General features: G+C 40.6%; 1 protein-coding gene and 1 long non-coding RNA gene across 2 annotated transcripts in view; one reads left to right on the forward strand and one right to left on the reverse strand.

Annotated features, from left to right (window-relative positions):
- LOC105924405 overlaps positions 1-23,993 on the reverse strand; it is a 749,458-nt gene extending 725,465 nt beyond the window's left edge. Inside the window, exons 1-6 of the mRNA XM_036146712.1 lie at positions 23,834-23,993; positions 23,563-23,750; positions 23,256-23,396; positions 22,498-22,630; positions 19,748-19,925; positions 19,324-19,465 (exon numbers count right to left, since the gene is read on the reverse strand). Of these exons, the coding sequence (XP_036002605.1) occupies positions 19,324-19,465; positions 19,748-19,925; positions 22,498-22,630; positions 23,256-23,396; positions 23,563-23,750; positions 23,834-23,953 (902 nt within the window). The 5' untranslated portion in view covers positions 23,954-23,993. The remainder of the gene's footprint in view (positions 1-19,323; positions 19,466-19,747; positions 19,926-22,497; positions 22,631-23,255; positions 23,397-23,562; positions 23,751-23,833) is intronic.
- LOC118565764 lies at positions 8,028-10,872 on the forward strand. The gene is made up of 3 exons (XR_004932589.1): positions 8,028-8,103; positions 9,657-9,733; positions 10,261-10,872. It is a non-coding gene; the product is annotated as an uncharacterized LOC118565764 (long non-coding RNA).
- Positions 23,994-24,327: the final 334 nt, after the last annotated feature.

Genomic DNA, 24,327 nt, shown 5'->3' on the forward strand with positions numbered 1-24,327 from the left:
TTTACAACAAAATACAACGAGGGTTCGTACTGATAGTACTTAGTTAGTCCTTTATAAGCCTGAAAAGAACTTTGCGCCATCAGCAGCCGTTAACATTGTGCCACCTGCGGGCGGTGGCACTGTACTGTCAGAAAGCAAGGTGGCGGCGCAGCTACTGTAAGAACCAGCAGAGCATGTTGAAACCACTGAGCTATATAATACACTGGAGTGCTGATTTTGCCGAAAAACTGAAGTCACTGGCCGCCATCTTGCTCCTCCCTACTCTCACAGAATCCCATAGGATTTGGTTGCAACAACAAGCAGTTCTCTGGCTGTGTGAAAACGTTTCATAGGTAATTCTACAGTCAGTGGATGTACTAACACTATCAACTACTAGGAAATTAGGTGCTGAAATATTTTACATGTTATTCATATTAAATATATATATATGTATATATAAGTATGTGTATATGTATTTATGTATATATATGTATACACATATGTAAATATATGTTTTTGTATATTGTTATTTATATATTTATAAATGTTAAACATATATATTTAAATGAATAAAATGCAAAATATTTCAGCACATGACTTTCTCAGTACTTGATAGTTTTAGAACATAACATAACATAAAAGTATATGGCATTTGACATTTTAATAGTCTTAAGCTCCCCCTGAACATGAGAAAATCCTCGTTATTCGATGCTGTAGCGCACATATTCCCTAGTTACTGGGGGGAAATAGGGAGTACCAATATGGCGGCTGGTGGCTTCAAAGCGACTCGTTCAAACAGACGGTGATTAGCACTCCAGTGTATAATATAGCTCAGTGGTTGAAACGCCTCACAGTAAAGTCACAGCTCAGTGTGGTGGAAGACCAACTCGTTCTGTAGGTTTATGGTTATTTTACCTCTTTGTTTTCACACCTCTGCTGGTTGTTGCTGACTCACTTGACTCCGTTCCTTGTTTACTCATTTCATGCATGTGCAATGTCATACTTTCAGTCATCTAGTCTTGTGGTAAATATACACAGAAGCACCTTGTTTACTAACAAATAGAGGAAAAACAAGAGATAAAGCACGCAAATAAAATATAATAACTGAAGAAAGCATAATAATTCAAGCAGAAAACTTATACAACCAGAGTGAGCTAGTGACATAGACCTTTTGTAAAGTCATAGTAGAAGTAGTGGTTAGACCGCTTTAAGAAATTGCTTCCAGGTATATCAGTGTGAGTTATGTGTTTTAGGAAACTTATTAGACTAAAATGTCACAGGAAAAAAAGCGGAGCAGAGCAGTTTTTAGGCAAATTAGCGACCACATCAAGGTGAGTGATTCTTGGTGCAGTTTTGGAAAAGGATTTTTGTGTAATTATTCTTTCCAGGGTTCCTTCAAACTGTCCAAGAAATATCAGCTTGCTGGCGTACGACCCTGATGGAGATGAGGTTAAATGCAGAAACGGGATCACATCTGATTCAGAGTGTAACCCCTGCACACCTCCGTCTGTTCTCAGCCTCTCCTCTGTAAGTAACAGCTCCCAAAGCAGTTCACCTTGCCTTCCTTTAAACAACCTTCAGTCATCTCTATTTCTGTGCCACATTCATGCCTCGGATTGCACAAAGCATGCAGTGTCCTGAAAAAGTTTTTAGCCCCTTTCAGATTTCTTCAACATTGTCCTTACAAGGTTGTTTCAATTCGGCCACGCTGGAGGGGGTTTGAGCATAATATACCTTTATAAGCTCGTGTCACAGCTTACAAATCTGATTTAAACACTGACTTTGACTAGGCCACTCTAAACCTTCGTTTTTCTGAGCCATGCAGACCTTGACCTTAATGTCTCAAACTGATAGGCGGATGTTCTCCCACTATGTGAAGGTACTGCTCATAAGGCTGAGTGTACCTGTAACTCCACAGTCTGAAGAAGTCTCTTGGAGAAGAGAGCAAACATTTTAACATAGAAGAACCCATCCTGAGGAATTACTCAATATGTTGTTTATATTTTTCTTCCTGGATCATTGAGATGCGTCATGACGTTATCCTTTAGGATTATCTGGTAGAAAGTACAATTTGTGGCTCCATCAATTGCAGGAAGATGTCCAGTTACCAAAGCAGAATAGCTGAGGTGATGCCTGCAAAGCTTTAGATGTTCTTTTGTTCGGTTTTTTGAGAATCTCCTGGGTGAGTAGCAAAGTAGCTCAGCCACTCTTGGGAAGATTTCCCACTGTTCCTACTTTTATCAGCTCATTGTTATCGGCTGGTTGGAGTCTCAAAGCATTAGAAATTTCTCACTTCTGCCAAAGTAGGCAGTATCAGTGAATTTGTAGCTCATGTGTTCTTGAATTTCTGTTGATCTTGGCGTAATGTGTTGCCTTAATTCTCAGGACCTTGTGTCCTGGAAGGTTTTGGATATATCCCTGGTCCAATACAGCTAAACTAAATGTTTGAATCACCCCTTCAGCATGCAGTCAAGTACTATGAAGTATTTCATATTACATATTTATGTGTTTTGAGTTGTAATTGTTTGATTCAAGTGTTGAAGGACGCATATCTGGAAGATGCTGGACCCTGGCCCCCGATTACTGAAGTTTGAGGCCCTTGGTCTACTTTGTGTTGTCAGACATGTTAGTTTTGACAGATTGTTGACAGTGATTCTTTCTGAATACTGTCAATAAGTGGTGGGAGATATGCACACTCTAGAAAGAAATTACCAAGCACTGAGCATGAAGTTTGACTGGTTCATGTCTTCTGTCCCCTTGCAGACTTGTGCTCTGTCATTCAGTCCCACCAACAGCAGCAACGAGGGTCCGTACGCAGTGCAGCTGGTGATGGAGGACTTCCCCAGGCAGAACATAGACCTGATACGACTAGATGGTTCCTTGGTGCAGAAGACCACCAGCGAAGCCATCAGCAAGATACCCGTCCAGTTTGTTTTGAAAGGTCCAACCCAGCATTCAGATTATGATGTTTCACAAACACAAAGAGCTGTTTTAAAGTTAACTTGGGTCAGTTCTCCAAGAGCTAGCGGGTGTGTTTACCAGTCCTCCATTTTTATAGCCTGGTAAATAAAGGATTTTAAATGTGTACTACTGCTCAGAGGTTTGATCAACAAAATAACAAGAATTTATTGCCTTAAAAAAACAGCTCCTGAGTCATTGGATAAAAAATTGTGGTCCAATTTATTTCAACGTGGCTCAATTTGTTGCTTTCCTTTGTTGTTCCAGTGGATCCTGCTGTACCATCGTGCACTGAAGGCGTCTATCTGCCCAGATTCCTTTCCCCGACTCCGCAGCAGGGGGCCCAGATCCTCACCACTGTCAATCAGACAGTAGTAATCAACATCAGAGCCGAGGCTACTCAATCCACGTAGGTGGACACAAAACAAATTTGACCGAGGTTAGATTGGGATAGTTTTTTTTTAAAAATTGGCCAACAAACTGCTGCTGCTTTTAGTTTTACACAGATTTCACTAAAGACAAAGTTGTTTGAATTTTATCACACATTGACTACAGATGTAATAAACCAACGATATCTAAGCTAAGTCCTCAGTGGTGCCTGTCATGCTTATTTTATTTCCCTGGTTCGACACACCTGAAACAAAGGAATGGTTTATTACAAGGCCTTTACCAGAATCTGATAACATCATTTGGGTCTGGAGCAGGAACATATATTAAACATGAAGGCCACCTGTATTTAACTGATGTGTAATAAATACATCAGCATCATTAAAAGCTGTAAACAAATCTTTCTTGAAGGAGATGAAAAGTGAAATACATATATTATTCAAGTTCAGAGCTGCAGCTGACAGAGCATTTGGTCGTGCATGCTGGGGGGAAATGTTTGTTTTCTGTTTAAAGTTTCTAAAACACTGGACTCATGGTCTAAAAACACCTTAATTTCTTGTTTTCATGAAGGATCTCCGGGCTCCTCTTCAGCGGTCCCCATAATGTGGTGAGGAGCTCACAAGGATCGGGAAACTTCACCTTGACATGGACACCATCTTCTTTTGAAAATGGAGAAAGCCATCCCATCTGCTTTGTCGTCCAGTCGAGGTCAGTTTGTTTTCTCCACATAGTCGTAGGCTGTGGTTTCAAGGCGGTTCCTGTCCTGCAAATCAGGCCTAAGCACAAACGATGCAACCCAAATAAAGACATCCATCCATTCATTTATTGTCGCTAACTGACTGGCCTTTCAGGCTTGTGGGTGTCAGGGGCTGAGGCCTGTCTCCAGCAGTAATGGAGGAGAATACACCCTGGATAGGTCACCAGTTCAGTATAGCGCAGCACAGGGAAACATGGGCAACCATGCACCCAAAAACTCAATATAATTTAGGAGCAACCATTTAACCTAACGGTCACGTTTTTTTGGACTGGTGAAAGCAAAAGTATCAGAAAAGAACCCAGTATAAAGAAACTCCATGCAATAAAAAATAATTAAAAAAACAGGCCAGGATTTTAACCTAGGACCTCTGATGCGTGCTTGCTATATTCCTATATTACTGTGCAGTGAGGGCTATGATTCCAGTAGCCCCAAAGCCATTCATTTTGGCGATGCTGATTGGCCAAATATTTATACATTTTCCCTAGCAACATTATACGATTGGTTATTTCGCTACACTTGCGGGGCTCATTGAGTGACAGCCCTACGGGAGAAATGCTACGTTCTGTCGGTGGAAATGCACTGTTAAATGAGAGTCAATTGGTAGAGTCAATTAGTAGAAGTGTTCATAATTCATATTACATGTAGCGACATACTATTGATTAAAAACTGACAATAATATTACTTTTGAAATCTAAATATATTTTGACTTTTCCCCTTCACATCTAGGGAGGGCAGAGCCCGAGCGCCCCTTATGGGCCAGCAGCCACTGAACCAGGGCTAAGTCACACAAAAGTGGATAGAAATGTAGCCCAAAAAACAGAGTATTTCTTACTAGTCAAATATTCTAAAGGATGAACCATGTTCCTATTTGTTCCTCTCCAGATTTTATTTTACTTTTAGAGCATAAACATTATGAAAATGGCGTAACTTATGTCTTTAAATAGGTTTTTCTTCCTTTCTCCTCCATTTGGGAACTGGGATTCGTGCAGTTAATTTAAAATCCATTCTACCTGTAGGTCTACATTTCCACCATGGTTAAAAATGAATTCTATCCCTGGGGCGCGCCGCCCTCGGGTGGGGGCCCCGGCGGGGCCTCGGGGGTTCCGGTTCCGGTTCCGGGGGGTGTGCTGCTTTTGGTGTGGGCCGGCGCGCGCCCGGGTGTCCGCCCCTGCACGGGGCCTCTGGTGCGCTGGGAGGCCTCAGGGCCTGTTGAGCTGGTAGGGGGCATGGTCATTAACATCTCAGGGCAGATGCCCTTCTCCTTCATTGGATAGGCACTCTGCTAGTGGGGGGAGGGGGAAGGAGGGGGAGTGGGGACCTACCCAGCCTGGATGTCTACTGTCGAATGTATGGTGAGTTGTTTAAATGTTGGGGATAGATTAAATCCACGGGTGGGGGGGTGGAGTGGGGGGATGGACGTTCTGGTGGGCTTGTGTCTGGCCCCCTGTCCCGGTCCTGGTCCGTGTCGTCTCCCGGTGCGGGTTTCGCTTGGGGGGTGGGGTTTGGGATGGCTCGTGCGGGCCGGCTGGCCAGGGTCCCCCCTTATTTATTTAGTTATTTATTTATTTATTTTTTTGGGGGGGAGGGGGTAAAGCCAGTAGGCTTGGTGGGTGGGCTGGGGGGGTTGAGGTGTTGGTCCTGGTAGGTGGTTGGCTGGTGGGCCCTGCGGCCTCTCCCTGGCCCCCGGGCTACGGTGGTGCTGCTGGCAAGGCCCCCTTCTCTGGGTGGGGCTTTCGGGGAGCGGGGGTGCCTATTGGAGTTAGTAGGGGAGCTGGCTCCCTGGGATGGCTTCCCAGTCCTTTGCTCCCCATCCCCGGACTCCTCCCTCTTCCTGCTCCATCACGCCGCCACACATGTAAGTCCTTGGGGAGGGGGCGTTACTGGAGGTTGCCACTTTCTGGTGACGATCCTCTCCCTAATTTGATCATGCATCTTAGACACTTTCACTCCAAATATTTTTACAACGCACACTCATGTAGGCCATGGTATGGGGGGGTGGGGGGAAGACATCTGGGGGGGGGGGGCTTATGTTGTGAGAGCCTCACCTTGGACGGCTCCCTTCACCTCCTCTCGCACTTTGACATTGAGGGTTCTGGGCAGTTGCCTGGAGGGGGTGCACTGGCACCAGCTTCCTTCCGGAGGGGGGGTGGGCTGTGCCGTGCACCCTCTTCGGCGCTCCCAGTTTTTAAACACACTTGAGAACAACATGCAACAACACAACATCTGAGCGGGCGTAGGGAGGATCGGGGTCTTTTGCACACCCCCGTTCTCCGATGGCGTCAAGGAGTCTGGGGCCTGGAGGAGGTGCGGGCCACTGTGTCCGGGGTCTTGGCGGGGGGCTGCTATGGGTAGTCAGCGGCTTGCCAGGTCTGGGGCTGATGCCTCCGCTCCCCCCAGTAGGGGTGGGGGGCAGGGGTGGCTAAGGTAAGGTGGGGGAGGGAGGGTGTTTATTAGGTATTTAGGGGGTCAGGGGGGTTCTGGCTGGGTGGCTCGTACGGGTCGTGTTGGCCCCCCCTCTTTGGGGGGCCCGGTCCGGGGGGCGTCTGGTCCGGGGGCGGGGCCGGGGGCGGGCACCAGCAATCGTATAGTTGATTTGGGGTGACCCCCCCTCTGGTCAGTGTTGGATGCGAGTGTTATGTGGGAATGTGTGTACAGCGTCCTTTTTTTTTTTTCTTCAATCTGTGTGTGGTGAGTGGGGCACTAGGGAGAAAAAAATAAAATAAAAAAATGAATTCTATGGCTTTTAAACATAAAGGTGTTTTGGTCTGTTTTCACTGTTTTAATCACGTGCTGGACTCTGATGTAGCAGTGGGTGTTTCCAACCGTCACATCTATGTCCCACAGATTGTAGCACACCTCTGGAAAAAAACGAGCAGGAACTGAAACTTAAAGTGCATATTCAAAACCGTTCCTTAATGGGTCCATAATGTAAGATACCCCTGCTCTGTTAAACATATCACAACGACCAGTGTCAGTTTATCTATCACACCGTATCAGAGGTTCTCTTTACTAATGCATATTACGTAAGCTAAAGATAATGCACGCATGAGTTAAAACATCATCTTGTAGATACTGAGAGTTCTACAAAGTGTGACTTACTACTCCCCAGATAATACCTTGATTTATGTTCATGAAAAGACATAATTATGGGTATGACAAATGTATGTTTTAATTTCAAATGTATTTATCAAAACTGTTATTTTAGGATTTAAACTAAAATAAACTATAGTTTCTGTGATAGTTTAATAATACTGAAGTTACCGCATGCTGAATTATTTTCACAGTCTGTCTTCATCTGTGTATCAGTCTGGTCTTAGATGCGTCATTGTAAAAGTTGGAAATCGTGAGTACAATGTCGTCTTCTTCTTTTAGTTTTAGGTCTATACTGTATTCATATCGCAAATCCTGTTTCACCTAACATCTTGCTCTGTTTACAGACTTGGTACCTAAGCTGAATACCCAAATTGCAACAACAACAACAGCAAATATGACGACGACACCAGTCACAGCAACAACTGCAGTTGGTTCATCAACAGTGACACCAATTATACCACCAGTAACCACCCAATCTCCAACTACAACAGAAACGACAGCAATCTTCCCCACAACTACAACTATAGGTGGCTCATCAACGGCCACACCAATTGCACCACCTACAACTACAGCCGTAACGACAACAATCTTCTCCACAACTACAACACCTTTCCCCACAACTACAACTATAGGTGGCTCATCAACGGCCACACCAATTGCACCACCTACAACTACAGCCGTAACGACAACAATCTTCCCCACAACTACAACTATAAGTGGCTCATCAACGGCCACACCAATTGCACCACCTACAACTACAACCGCAATGACAACACCCTTCTTCACAACCACCACAACACCTTTCCCCACAACTACAACTATAGCTGGCACATCAACGGTCACACCAATTGTACCACCAACACTAACTCCAACTACAGCCACAACGACTCTTCCTCCTCCTATAACTACTGCATCTGATCCAGAACAATGTAAGTGTGACTAAAATAAGTTACATATAATACAGTTAGCAAGCAGCATCATTTACAGTAGTAGAAGTGTGTATACAAGTACAGCTCAGAAAATTTTAACATTAATAATAATAATAATAATAATAATAATAATAATAATAATAATAATAATAATAATAATTGCACTTTATTGATCTCACAATGGAGAAATTAAACTCTGCATTTAACCCATCCCCTTGGGGAGCGGTGGGCTGCCACTGTGCAGCGCCCGGGGACAGTCTGGGGGTTAAGGGTCTTTTTAGCTCTCATTTCAGAAGGTTTTACACATACGTTACATAGATTCATTACATATAGGGTGAGTTATTTTAAGTCTTGATCTCTTGATTTGATGATTATGGCGAACAGATGAGGAATCCCCAAAATTCAGTATCTCAGATTAATTTCAATATTGTCAAAAAGTTAAGGCATATTGATCAAAAGTTGAGTGGAAGAAAAACGTCATTTGGGAAAACGTCCACCAGCAACACAGATAACTGCAGCCTTTAGAGGATTGTCTAGAAGAATCTATTAAATGATTTGGGGAGCCTCATAAGGAGTGGACTGACGCTGGCGTCCCCACATCAAGAGCCACCACGCACAGGCCAATACTACACACAGGATATAAATGTCGCATTCCTCGTGTTAAGCCTCTCATGAACCAAAGAACACATTGCAAGTGTCTTTGCTGCGATGTGAAGTAAGAGAGATGGACTGCTGCTCAGTGGTACAAAGTCCTCTTTAATTAGATGAAGGTATAGTTTGCATTTCAGAGTCTAGAGGATGAACGGAGAAGTCCAGTGTGAAGCTTCCACAGCCAGTGATGTCTGCTGGGGTTGGTCCACTGTGGTTTCTGAAGTCCACAGTCAATGCAGCTGTCTAGCAGGAAATTATAGAGCCCTTCATGCTTCCCTCTGCTAACAAGCTTTAGGGAGATGCTGATTTAATTTTCCAGCAGGACTTGGCACCTGTCCACACTGCCAAAGGTACCAAAAGCTGCTTCATTGAGCGTGACGCTTCAATTACCAGGGTGTTCCCCCCAGATAATCTATGCGCTGTTGTCAAGAGGAAGACGAGAGACACCAGACTCAACAAGGCAGATAACATGAAGGTCGCTATCAAAGCAACCTGGACTTCCTGAACACCTCAGCAGAACCACAGGCTGATTGCCCACAGACCAAACCGCCCTGATGCCATAATTCATGCAAAAGGAGGTCCAACAAGTATTATGTGCACAGATATCAATATACTTTTCTGAAGCTTGACATGGTGTTTGAAATATCCTTTTATTTATCTTATTCTAATGTTCTTAGACACTGAAGTTTGGGTTTTCATTATCTGTAAGTCAAAGTCATCAAAATTACGAGAAATAAATGCTGGAAATAGTTCTCCCCATATGTAATGAACACATTCAAGATTTTCACTTTATGAAATGAGTAACAAAATATTTTGAACTTTTTACGATATACATTTTTTTTAAATAGTTGTAGTCCTGTATACTCAACTATTTTGAAGAATTTGCTTCCCTCTTTTTCTAGATTACGTTATTGCTTTAAATGCAAAGTTCTCGACAACACTGTCACTGGAGGATGACTATGCAACCATCATACAACTGGTTAGTAACTTGTTTGACCTTTTCTTTTTTTTTTCTTTCTCTGTCCTTTTTAGGTCATATTAGCTGTTTGTTGATTTTAACAAGGTTGGAAAATAAAATAGTTAAAGAAACAAAAACATCAGAGAAAATAAAATGGAAAATAAAGATTGTTGTATCTGAAATGGAGTATGGAGAAATGTGCGACTTTTAAATCTTTCCCCCAGTGCCTGTCTGCCCAAAACTGTTCTTGTTTCATTGGGTTGTTGGATTCATCCACAGCAGCCGTGTCTCTGTCTCAGAACTCATGAACACATCTGTTGTGCTGCATGACAATGCAGAAGACACTAAAACAAGCTGCTTCCTGTCGAAACTGTGCGACACATGCTAACGACCACTGATTAATGTTCACATAATGTATAATGTTTAACGGCTCGTAATGGATCCACCAACATGGTGAAAGAAGACAGAATCTCTGTTGCATCTGCATGACGCTGGCATTGTTGTAGCACTGTTTATATCGTGACTAAACCTTGTGTTTAATTTTCCAGCTAAAACAAGAACTGATTAACAACGGGCTGCCACCTGACCTAATCTTAAGTATCCAGAGTAACGTGACGCCTGCCTCCCGGTGACCAAACATCAGAATGTAACGTAGCCCTGCACAAGGTTTTTCCTGACATTCTTATTTACTGTACTTTTTCCTCTCCAATGTGAATATTGTTGGGCATATGTTCTTAGTAGGGTCTATAGGTTGGAGCTATTGGTAAAAAGAAATTTCAAAAAAGAAATTATGTAAAATGTAAATCAGTAGAAGTGCATAAACCAAAAAAGGTTCACTCATGTCTTGAGCTTGCTTTATATATAGATCAAATGTATGTATAGTGTGGATAACTTTATTTTATCTCTGGCTGTTTGATCATTAATGTAAAATAACTTGTGGATCCCCTGATGCCTTGTTAAAGGTTCTGTCCTGTCTCTAAATAGAAACACAGTAGTTTGAAAGCTTTTTTTGTCATCTGGCATTGTTTTCTGTAACTTTTCTAACCTGGAAAATGTATACTATTTCTATAGAATTCTTCTCCCTTGATGTACAAAAGTCAAAGGCAGCTACTTTATCTTTATCTTGATATACGCTTTTGCAAGTAAGAAATTAAAGGTCTAAGTTTGGCAAAGAAAAGTGTGTCTTTTAGTATTATATCATCAAAGGTGATCTTTATTTACCTCAGGGTTGTTTTTTTTTTTTTACCTCAAATTTAAATGCATGAATCAACCTGTCAGTTAATAGATGTGTAAAAAAAAACACGCTATAGAGGGCTCAAAATCACAAATATGTACAGATTTATGTTCTTCTGGGTTTATTGTCCACTCAACATATTTTGAAGGAACACTTTGTAATTTTTTAAATGACAACTAGATTACATGCATTTATGCAGATTTGCAGTATTAGTCCTGTTGAAGGTGTACTCTTTGCAGCTGTACAGCCTGGAGATCACTTGTAACTCAGGTAACTCCAGTTGGTTCAATTAAACTTGGAAGAGGCCTCAAACATTTCCATATAATACCCACGTGTGTACTGGAAATTACCCAATTTCAATACCTTGCATAAACATCACATACCTAATTTGCTAATGTCAAATAGGCTTACATCTGGGTAGTCCAGAGTTTGGCCCGGTAGACATAATTTGGAATAATTTTGTGTGGTCATCAATGCACACAGCATTAGTTAAGCTGCAGCAATGCGATCAGAATAGGAGAAAACACAGTAAAAAATCAAAAGTAATTTGTTCCAGGAATTACTTGTATTTCCACAACAAGACACTAGATGGGGGAGTTTCTTGCCTTTTCAGCACAACAAGAAAGAATGCACTGCTGTTTTCAGCCTTGGAACAAAAGCTTTGCATTTCGTGACATTTTAACTTCTCTTTGCCAGATAAGGTTGCGTAAGACCAACCAAGGCAAAAACTTAGTGTTACTTTAAGAGACTTGACTCACAGCTCTACACATGATTTTGACCAGGATATCTTAAATTTCCAAAGAACTTTACAATTAATCATAACACAATTTATTAGGTCTGGCAAATGAAACAGATCTTGTTTAGTTGTTCCCCTCTATCATCTCAAAACATTTATTGGTCCCCACCACGTGATGAATTAAGTTACCATCCTGTAAACATTAGTAGTGAAAAGGGGGGGAAAAGCGTCTTTATATGTTGTGGGTAGGGCTGGGCAACGATTAAAATTTTTAATCGCGATTAATCGCATAATTTGCCCGATTAATCATGATTAATCGCATTGTATGCGCAAACTCCAAGAATGAATTCAAAAGTAGTGTAAAGAGCACTTTTATTTTAATGTTCAGCTGCCATATAAACAAAAGTGTTGTAACATTTGTAGCATTTATTTTATACTGGATATTTTCAACCCATCTATTGAATTTAGTGCACTAGTTGATCTTTTCTTCATAAGAGAACAGCAAGCACTGCAGCCAAAATATGGCCTTTTTTGACCTGCTGTATATTAGCCAGTCCCTAAGCTTGATGTATCATGAAACTGTTGACCTTTTGGGTTTTGTGGTTTTATTTTATTATTACAATTAAATAATAATAATAACAATAATGTTATGTTCAGGGTTTTTTCGCTAATCCACCTCTTATATATTTCAATCCTTATGTAATTTTGTCTGTGTTGTGTGCACCTGCCTGTCGCTTTAATCCTATAAATTTCCCTCTCGTGGGATAAAAAAAGGATTAGCTAATGTTATCTTATCTTAAATAACACTTTTTAATATATGTACTGGGTTCTTTCAAGGTCTTAATTACATTTTTTGTGTGGGCTCCAGTAACATATGATAGATAATATCTACTTTGAAAGTTAACATGAACTGCTGCTGAAGATGACCACTGATCTACCTGGATGTTCCCTGGAGGACTGAAACGCCTCAGTCAGAGACGTCTGTGGGTCTGTCGGGGCAATGACAGAAGTTTCGTTTCCTCTCTCCGTTTCTGTGGCTCGACGTTTTCATGTTTTTTCACGTGCTTAGATAAATTTGTTGTGTTTCCACTGAAATGAACCGGCTTTTTACAAAACATACAGCTTGATTTCATTTACGGTATTAAAATAAAGCCAAACAGCGCTACTTCCCCTGTTCATGTTTTTCCGCTGCTGCGGTCTCTCTCAGCTGTTTGTGTGAGAGCTGAGTAGGCGGGCCAGGCTGAGCCTGCGTGCTGATTGGCTGGCGCCGCTGAGCCATGTACGAGAGGGGAGGGGGAGCGGGAGAGTGCTGCCGTGACACAGTCAGCGCGCGTGCTGACTGACACTGACTGAAAGCATGTGAGCAACATGCGTTAATGCGCGATAAAATAAATATCGCCATTAATAGTCTAATGAATTAATGCGAAATGAACGCGTTAACTTGCCCAGCCCTAGTTGTGGGTGACTGTAAAGGGTACGATACATTTCAAAATGTACAAATCTTTGTTTAAGGTTTATAACTGTGGTGTTTAGTTGGGCCACCAAAGTGTAGATGAGTGTTGGTGTCTTATTCATGATCCCTGTCCATGCTGTCTGGGCCGATGCTGGCATTGAAAAAATTAGAAAATGGCTTGTACAGTCTTGACAACCTCCAAAGCACTTTACACTATAGTTTCGTCATTCACCCATTCACGGTGAATGGGTGAATTATTTTTCTTCACCAGCAAGAAATGCAGGTGAAGTGTCATGCCCAAGGACACAACAACAGAGACAGTCGAACCGGCAACCCGCCAATTGCAGGATGAACTCCCTAACCTCTGCGCCACCGTCGCCCTAGTAGTGTTGAAATCTAAAGTTTAGTTAAAGTTAATAATTAATTAAAAAGCTACCAGCTGATGAGGTAAAACACATCACCTTCCATCACGTTCACCAACTTGGAGGTAAGAAGGCAGATAAAAAAATTCCAAAGAGTTTACATGAGAAGTATTGTCATGATTCAGGTCACCAAGTATTTATTAATTTTAATCATGTAAAGCACTTTGCATTGTCTCTGTACTGAATTGTGCTATACAAATAAATTTGCCTTGCCCTAGCCTTGCCCCATTCTACAGTACTTTTAGAGACTTTAGGGAGAGAGAGCAGGCTTATTTCATGTAAAAAAGATTAGATCGCAGCTTTATAAGCGGAGGAGATAGGGAAGTCTGTTGTATACATGTCCATTTTTACGACAGCAACCTGTTGCGGAGGGTGCAAGAATTCCCAGTTTGTACGCGTCCTTTACTTCCAGTGTCTAAGGAATGACACCGAAATTTGGATCTGTTGCCATAACAAGTGGCTTTTTAAAATAAAGTATAATAATTAAAGGCTACCATTTTGTCGAATATTCTTGTATTTCACTTTTACTTGTTCCTATGTTCTAGTGGGTCCCGTGGAGGCTCTGACATAAAAGAACAAAATAAATATGAGATTATTAAAATGCAAAAATACATACTGTAGAAAGTGATAGAAATCTATGGACAGCACTTACACATTTAATTTGACTGCTGCTTTTTGCCAGCCCTCTCTCCTGGCTTTAGAAGACTTTAAAGTGTTAACCCCTAGTGAAGCCAGCTGTGGGTCAGTTGATGGTGAGCTAGTACCTGGAACAGAACCTGCCCCTATACATCCTCATCCTGTGGGTATGGTAGGAGGCTGCTGCAGCTTTGCTCATCCCCTCCACTCTTATCTTCTCTCCTTTTATACACATACCTGTCCATTTACTAAGACTTGGATTATGGACTATTTGCATCCCACAGAACATTCTCTGTTTTTGGATGTGTTGTTTATCTTTGAGTACTCCTGAGTTTGTTGCTGTATTTTGTTGTTAAATGAACAAAATACGAAGTCTACAGACTGAGGCTACAGACCTGAATTATATATTCAGTATATGTTACAGACTATATAAATAGCATTTTGGATCAGCTGAAGGCTTCAAACTGCGTTTTGTGGACTTCCTGATTTTAAAGAATTGCAATAGTCCAACCACAAAAGAAATTAAAATGAAGATTACATAAACAGTTTCAGCCACTGATGATTTATTTAGAAACTATACAGGCTGACAGATGATAGAAAACAGCATTGTTTTGCAGTTAAACTGCAAAAAGAATTTTAAAAACATACCAAAAAACAAACAGGCATACATGACTTCTTTTCTAGAGATATATTTCCCCGTAGAGATCCGTTCTTCTCAATGTTACTGCTCTAGGGGCTTGCTGTTGTGACGACCACTTCACTGCTGCTAAGGAGCCGAAGAATTATGTCTGGCGACAGCCCTTGGTCAACCAGCTCGTTTTTAATCTAAAGGTGAAAACACATGATGGTAACATGTCCTATAACTGATTTTCATTTCAAATGACTACTTCTAAAAAAACAAAAGTTATTTCCCAGCTGGCATCATGAAGCTGTGTAATAAGAATGGTTACCAGTACTGATCTTTGAACTTGAAGAGTCAGAGGTCACCTTAACTTTGTGTAAAATAAATAACGTTTTTTTGCTTCACAATAGATATTGTCATTTTTAAAACTATATAAATGTGACTAAACAAGAAGAAGTTTTCGAAGTGGTGGTGGATTGTGTTTTCTCTAGAACAGGCTTGTTGGCACAATGTTGGCAACCCCTGCACTAGATATTTTACAAGAAAATCAGCTACACCTGTTAGGCAAAAACTGAGTCCTTCTCATTTAGTTCGAAGTCAAGAAGGTTACCTACCAGATTAATGATGGTATCAGAATCCTTGTCCAGGGAAAGTGTGGTAGAGACCTTCATGTTAAGAGCAATAACATAGTCTGGAAACACGAGAGAATTAATGTTACAATCTGGGCCAGAATACTTATAAAAAATACAGTGTATTTATGACAGACTTTAAATCACAGCAAAACTGCATTAAAAAATACAGTGTATTTATGACAGACTTTGCCAAGTCTGTTGCATTTAGGGTTGTAAAGGTTGGCAATAATGTTGCATTGACAGCTGGGGTCATGGTGGTGGGTCTAGATGTAACATTTGGGGCCGGTGATGTAGTGGGACTTATTAATGCCGTTGCGGTTGGAGGCACAACTATAGGTGATCTGTGTGATTGGGGCTCCAGAGAAACCTCAGTAATCAGAAAACCACTGATGGACTTTAAAAAATAAGCTACAACAGAGAACTTCACTCACTGTATTCAACCGTCACAATAACACACCGCAGGTCAGAGTGATACAATGTGCCGAAGACACTGTAGGGGGAAAAATACAACAAAAACTTTATTATTATTAGTTTAAAAATTAAGTCTAATTATGATTTCCAGAAACAATTTGGTTTTATTTAAAATATAGTAGATATGGTGAAAAACTAAAATATCCCTTCTTTTGTATTCACAGTGACAGTTGCAATGGTCAGAAACTGCTGTCATAAAATTTGCTAATAATAATCTATTTACTGAGACGAAACAGACCCCGTTCCTCATTAAAACAGACTGGTACCACATTTATAGAATCAGTTGGTTTTAAGTAGCATTTGAGTTGAATTACAATGTCTATCTACAAAGTGGAAAGTCTTTAAATGTAAAGACGACTATTCTATTAAATGATGATTTTCAGCTTGAATGGCACATAACCGAGGTCTAACTGTAACACTGTTCAGTGTGGAAGCTGTTACTAAGTGAAGATGACTCAACACTAGATGCTCTCATCAGTCAGATGCTTCATAATGAAGTAGAAGGGGAACAGAAAGCACAAAAGCTGAAAGAGGTTTCTAGGCAGGAAACAATATTTTTACTGCAAGGTTTGCTGTTCATCCAGGCAGTCACTGTAATCGGAAGGCTACACAATTTACAGGTTTGTAAACCACAACAGACTTATATTGAAGATGACCAGACTTTTGCTCTGTTTCAAGATCAATACTGGAGTCTTTGTCAATCCTAAAGTTGAGCAGCCTGGAGTTTAGGCAAAGTCTAGAAACAGCAGCATGTTGTTCTTAGCATCCTCTCTGGTGAACCTGATGCAGCTGTCCACTAAATTGGTGCGATTAGTAAATGCCTCAACTTTTTTGATTTAGATTTTGACCCAAACCAGTGAGTTGGTGGTGTTCCCTTGTAAGTTGGGCTGTGACTCACAATTCTCTTAATAATCAATGTATTGGTTGATCATTTTTATGAATAACTGATGAATTGGACAAAAACTTATTTCTATCCCAGTTTAAAAAAAAACAGAACATTGTACTGTAAGAGCAAAGAAGTGCCCAAAAACAGATTCCTAATAAGATTATTATGTTAAATAAGTTAACTTCAAATAAAGAATTTTATGTTGACTAGATTGTGAGTCAATTATTTAATAGTCAATGTTATCAATGAATAGAAATTAAAACAAAAGGGAAACTGTGGTGTCAATTATGGAAAGCAATTACACCTGATGCTCTCTCAGAGGGGTTTGGGGCCAGGGAAGGGTTGGGGGGATTGCCGGTGAGTGCCTGGTGATTGCGCCTTGGCACCTGTGGTTAAACAAGTTACATGAGGCCGCCCCCTGTATGTGGGCCCACCACTTGCAGGGATGAACATCAAGATTGGGTGCAATGCACATTTGATGGCAGGTGAGGGTGGTAGACAACGCAGACCAGAGAAAAGACTCTTTAAACCAGCGACTCTCGATCACCAAGTTGCTCAGTTCAGAGCCTCCAGAATTAGCAAGACTCCTGGAGCGATGCTGAAATGTATTTGCAAAAGCTAAACCAAGCCGGCTTTTATTTAAGCCTGTTGTAGTTGCTATGACTTAGATCTGGTAATATACCCGAAAGCTTACATCCTCTGTCTGTTGTGGAATATGCTATGTTTGAAAATATTTCCAATGCAACAGATCTAATGTACATTCTTCACAGTTAGTGAAGGTAACTCTGCTAGTGGTTAAGATTAGGTGCTTAGCACAGAGTCTCAACTTTAGTCTTTTTTCTGAATGAGTAATAACACAGTATTACACCGACTGGTGTCTCAAACCGATGTTGTGATGTCACCTCCGTTTGAATATAAATAATCTAGAAACCGCTACACCATAAAATTAGGGAATGAAAGAAAGACAGAAAATATTTTTAAACCTGTTACTTGTAGTTCCTACAGAGAAGTAGACATCTGGTTAAAACTGATATCTGTTTACAAACCCAGCTATCAGACAGCAGCTGCAAAATTCGAAATTAGTACATATCTGATGTAACATAATTAGAATAAAATATAATTTGATATTTTAAGATTTTTTTGATAATCAGAAAAAACCAATGACCTTGACTGGACAACGAAACAGACGGCGTGGCTCTGTCCTTCCTCACTTGCAGACGGCGTCCACGTCAGAGAGAAGCTACCTGATCCTGACGAACCCTTGACCATATTGCGAGGCCCACTGTACAGGAGGCCGGTGATGCTTTTAACAAACACAGAAAACAGATTTGTTAGGAGAAGTTTCTTCTTCAGATCATTTTCTAAATGTTAAGCTTACTGCACAGTAAGGTGACATTCCTTCATGGCGGTTTTATTATAGTTGGGTGATGGGGAAGGGAGTGTCGCAAGTTTCTTTTGGGTATTTGCTAACTTCTCCTGTATCTACGTTGGAGTTATGTGATGTAACAAATAAGACCAAATTACTGACTGTTAGAAAAACCTGTCAAACAGGACAGTTTGGCATCCACTGTAATAGTTTGAGTTGCTGCCTTAGTTTAGTTTTTGTTTTTGCTTCTTTCTTGTTTGGTTGCTGTTGGAGCTTGTGTCCTGTTTTAGTCTTAGTTTAAGTTATATCATAGGTTAGGTCTTATTGTTGTTTATTTGTGTTCCAGATTGGTTGTTGACCTGTTTCAATTGAACCTGCCACCTATTCATTCAGCTCAGTCCCACCTCCAGCCACTTCCCTTTCCCTCATCAGCTCAACCCGCTCTAGCAATGAGATTCACTCTGCTCACCTGTTTACCTGCCTATTTATACTTGGTTCTGCCAAGCCATCTCTGCCAGAAGCTCATCGATCTTTCCTTGGTCAGTATCTGCTCACCGCAGCTCAATCTGCCCGTTTCCCCCTGGACTCTGCACTCTGTAAACCTGCCTGCCTCGAATGGGATTCAGCAGTAAGACTTCCTGTTTGCCTGTCCGTTTTCCACTATTCACTCATGCAATAAAAACCAGTGAACGTTTACTTTTGTGTCTGGCTAAATACCGGGTTTGCCTGAGGAAAATCATTACATCCACAGCAAGATTTGTCATTCCCATAAACTACAGGTTGAATATGTGGGGAAAAAAGGCAATACAGGTTAAACATTTAGATTTGGGTTTCTTTATCAATGCCTTTTGTCCATAATCATAATTGCTTGTAATAACATGCATGGGTTTAGCACATTTTCAAGTCAGTGTAAGAGTAAGAAATAAACCACAGTTTGCAAATCTTATACATGTTATGGTGCTGTTAAAGCTAGGTAAGCAAGGAAGAAAATGTAAAATACCTGATTACTGTTGAAAAAAAAATGTATACTGATAAAAGCCTCTTTATATAATAACCAGGTTTGTGTTGTTGCAAATTACACTAATACAAGTATGATCTTGATTTTAAACTTTGTTAATTAGTGAACCTCTCAAAATATTTTTCTGTCACTTACTTAGACAGAGTGGCCTCCGCTCTGATGTTGATTTCCAGAGCCCGACCGGCAGGAGTGTAGAGCTGAGCTCTGTTGCTGGGAGTTGGAGACAGGAATCTGGGCAGATAGAGACCTTCTGTGCAGGACGGTACCGTAGGACCCACTAAAGAATCGAAAGGACAGTGAAACATTAGACCCTTTCTCTCCACCAGTAAATTAAAATGTAAATTTGGAAGATTATTCCTTGGAACTTTTGCTTTCAAATCTTTGCTTTAAGTTTTGCATTGCTACGTTAGTCAGGGTGTGAAGTTGTATTTGTCTGTACTAGATGACTATCTGAACAGTTGTTAAGGTATCGGACCAAAACTGCAAGGAAACTTTATTGATTAGAAATTGTTTTTAAATCTGCGGCTATTAAACAAGATGGTGTAAGTTGGGATCCTACCTTTCAGAACGAACTGTAAAGGTATCTTGCTGATAGCATCACTGGTAGTTTTCACCTCCTGTGAACCATCAGTTTTAGTCAAAGTGATGTTCCGTGTGGGAAAGTCCTCCATCACCAACTGGACCGCGTATGGAAGCTCTGCACTGCTGTTGGTCGGGATGAATGACAGAGAACAAGACTGCAAGACAAAGAAACACGAGGAAAAGCCTAACTATTGCATGTTGATAATACTGGGATGTAATACCAGTGTTTAAACAGGTGCAATACTCTCCCCTATGTGTTGTCCACTTTGGTAAAACTCTGACTACATACCAAAACCTTTCATACACACATAATGCTCAAATTTTTTATGTATTTTTTTAGATGGAATCAGTGAATTGGATCACTTATGAAAATGTTAGGAAAAAAACTGGCTGCAGTTCAGTGCCTGCAAAATTCAGGATGTAATTTGTATTGATTATACAGCAGGTATATGACTACAAACTTTGAGTAAAAATGTGTTTATGTGCACAGACATCTCTATTTATGGTTGAGTTTTACAGTGAAATTACTACCATGGTCTGAAAATTGTTACATTTGCATATCTATAAACTATTCTATTCTATTTTGCTACGTAAGCAACCTCTCACGTTTTTAAAGAAGAATGTGAAATGAAATAAAGTCAACAATAATATGTTGTCGGAAACCTTCAGGTTTTTTACCACATTTTTACCCAGTAAAAATCTAGATTTAAGTTTACTTTTTCACACAGGACCAGGTTGATTTCTTTAATAGAGGAAATCACCACTTTAAAAAGTGCTTTTTGGTATTAACCCAATGTATCTTCTCTGATATAAAAATCTCTTTGATGTGCTGAAACAGTTCATTGTGACAAAATAGCAAAAACAGAATAAATCTGTAAGGGGCAAATACATTTTTACAATGATGTACAAACCAGTGTGTAAAAACTGAATGCACTATGCACCTGAATCAACATCCAGTCTATTCCAGTTAAACATATTTTGGGGATTTATTTCATCTTGACTGGAGGTGACAACAGAAATGTTCACTGTTTGCATTACACAGTGCCTCCTAGTGGCCAGACTTGTAAAACGTAGTTTAGAAGTAATACCCACTGACAATGAAATTATGTAAATAGTGGTGGATTGTGTGTGTGTGTGTGTGTGTGTGTGTGTGTGTGTGTGTGTGTGTGTGTGTGTGTGTGTGTGTGTGTGTGTTTTGCTGGAGATTTTGTTTCCTAAAATAAATTTATGTCATATGAAAAAAAATAAATAAATAAATCTAGATTTGATCAAAATAGCTAAACGCAGCTAAAAAGCCTTTAACTGATCTTATTGCATATTTTAAGATATACAGGTTGTTACACACATGAGTAAACCCCTGACATTTTTGTGAATATTTTATATATGTCCAAGATCTGACGCTTTGATATGGAGAAAAGTAGTGAATGTACGGCTTCTCCCCTCAAAATAATTCAACACACAGCGATTAATGTCCTACCCATTGGCAAAAAAGTGAGTACACTATTATTGAATATATCCAAATTGTGCCTAGTTAGCTATTTGTCCTTCCCTGGTGTCATAAGACTCATTAGTGTTAGAAGGGGTGAATAGGGAGCAGGTGTGTTAAAATTTGGTGTTATCGCTCTCACACTCTCTCATACTAGGGTTGGGTAGGTTCAGTCGGTCAATGCTCAGGCCATACGTCGTAAACTGCATCAACATGGTCTACATGACTGTTGTTCCAGTAGTGAAAATCTTCTAAAGATGATGCAGAGAAAGCTAGCTGATAGTTTGTTGAAACTGCAATCCAAGGACATGCATTAGTGGAACCGTGTCCAGTGGTCTCATGAGACCACGAGAAACTCATTTGGTTCATCTGGTGTCAAGTGTTTATCACAGCAACCAGGTGAACAGAAAAAAAGACAAGTGTTTATGGCCTATAGTCAAGCATGGTGGTGAATGTCTCAAGGTGTGGAGATGTGGGAAGCTACTGTTCATTGAGGGAACCATGGATGCCAACATGTACTTGACATTCTGAAGCACAGCGTGATCCCCTCCCTTTGGAAACTGGGCCACAGGGCGGTATTCTAACACAATAACCACCCAAACAAACCTCCAAGATGACTACTGCCTTGCTAAAGAGACTGAGGGTGAAGGTGCTGTACTGGTCAAGCATCTCTCTAAACCTAAATCCTATTGAACGTCTTTGGGGCATCTTCAAACAAAGAAGGAGCAGCAAAAGGTATGTAAGATCCATTATCTGGGCCATGCTGTTATGGGGAAGTTAAAAAGGACTCAAGTGGAAACCTGTGAAGCTTTAGTGAACTCAGTGCCCAACAGACTTAAGGCAACGCTGGTGGCCACACAAAATATTTGGACATTTTTACTTAGGGGTGTAATCCCTTTTGTTAAAACCAGTTTAGAAATTAATGGCTATTTGTTGAGTTATTTTGGGAGGACATCAGATCTACACTGTAATACAAGCTGTATACTGCCTACTTGTCCTTGTATCAAAGGGTCATATCTTCAGTGTTGTCCCATGAAAAGATATGAAAAGACATTTACAAAAATATCAGGGCTGTACTACTTTTTGTGGGATACTGTGTCTTGATTTTAGTTTTAAGATGGACATACTTTAACTACAAAGATTTTGTAAATAGGATCATCTCAGATGTATTATAGATGTTAAAAGTTTTACAAAATTCACTCCAACTCTTTGTATCAGCAACACACAACCTTGTTACTTACGGAAGAGAGGCTGAGGACAGACGGGGGTGTGCATGGGTCACACTCTGATGTTTTTCCATATCTGCATTTAACCTTGTCTCCGTCCGGGTCGAAGGCCAGTAAATTTATGGTTTTGGGACAGTTTGAAGGTATTCTGGGAGAGCAAAAACAACGAAAGCATTATCACACACATATGTTTAACTGTGGCTCAGTGGGGTAGCTGTGGTTTTGCAGTCAGAATGTTCTCAGTTTTACTCTGGATTCCTACCGCTAAATGTCAACATGCCTCTGGTCCAGAGCCAAGCTCTTAACCCCAGGTTATCAACTGATCTGCGTGTGACTGATTGATTGTGGCTTGAGTTCAAAGCTTCAGAAAGATTAGAATCTCATCTCTGCCACTATATTAATATTTTTCAAAAGACAAGCCAGAGTCTAAACTCAAGGATCTGTAGAAAGGTCTAAAGATTAAGGTGCTGGCAAAGAGCCCTTCCAAGCTCAGTGCTATTCACTGCAGAAGATAAACGGTGTGTGATGTCATGCAAAAGTCTTTTTAGGAATTACTAGAAGCATTTGATTTGTGTGATGCCACTAAAGGTGTTTTCATTGGTGCTTGAGAAGAATATCAATCATTTTCAACATGCTATGTTTGATTAAATGTAAGTATAAAAAACAGTCCCCTTGTTAATTGTTGTGTTATCTTTAGAAATATCTCTGCAAATATATGCACAATCATATGCATGACCTGTTTTAATAAAGCACCCATTAGCCATATGTCCTACCTCAGAGCAGGGAGGATGGTGGTCTGGGGGGATGTGTTGGGTTTTCCATTGTCAGACCGGTTTCTCAATTCAACGACAGTCACAGCTTTCCAGTTTGAAATCCCATTTTGGATGTTACCTATCCAGGCTAATCCAATCAACCTGCAATGGGTGTTATTGGGAAGGATTTAGCAGTGATAAATGTGGCAGAAATAAATTGTGCAGTATATCCTGACCTCATTCCTGTTTTGGGGTGAACCTGTTTTTTCAGGTTTGATCATCTGTCAGTTCCATTTTAAACTTTATATAATTAGTGTGGAGGACTCACTCAGTCTGAAATCCTGCGTTGTTGGGGAGCAGACGAGTTATTGCTCCTTCTCTCTGACACCATTCACCGCTCACTTCCTCAACAACAGATAATGCAAGGGTCTGGGTCTGCGTTCCACAGTTTCCACCACACTGCCATGTATCAGAATGTGTGCACAAGACAAAATTCAGCTTGTAGCGAAGGATCACCTGTGGATTTAAAGGGAGGAGATTTGAAGTACAGTCAAATACTTAAAGCTAGACACAACCGTTGACAAATAATCTTAGCTTACTGAGACATAGCCATCCGCACGAGTCTCCTTTGGGTAGTAGGTCATCATGGTGCCAAGAAAATGAGTGGCCTGTGAACCTCTGACCATCATCAGCAGCAGCGGAACCAAGGAGAGCAGCATGGTGAAGCAGTCACAGTCTCTTCACAAACACTGCGAGATAACAGAGACGAGTGACGTTTATACTACTACTCCTCCTTCCTTCCTCCATCCTGCCATCGTCTCTTCTTTAACTTACTGACTCATGAAGGAATGTTGTTAAACATGTAGGTTAACATAAAAGGACTACAAAGTCACCTGGTATGAGGATGTTCCTTTTAACTGCGAGATAAAGATCAGGGATATTTAATAAAAACTCAATGTACAGAAGAAATCAAAAGCCACCCTTTATGAAACAGACAGAAAGGATTTTTCTCTATTAGGTAAACTACACGTATTTTTGAAGAATCATGTTTTTGGAAATACTTTGTCTCATTTTGTTCCACAGGTTTATTTGG

The sequence above is a fragment of the Fundulus heteroclitus genome, chromosome 14, assembly GCF_011125445.2.
Source record: "Fundulus heteroclitus isolate FHET01 chromosome 14, MU-UCD_Fhet_4.1, whole genome shotgun sequence".
NCBI lineage: Eukaryota > Metazoa > Chordata > Actinopteri > Cyprinodontiformes > Fundulidae > Fundulus > Fundulus heteroclitus.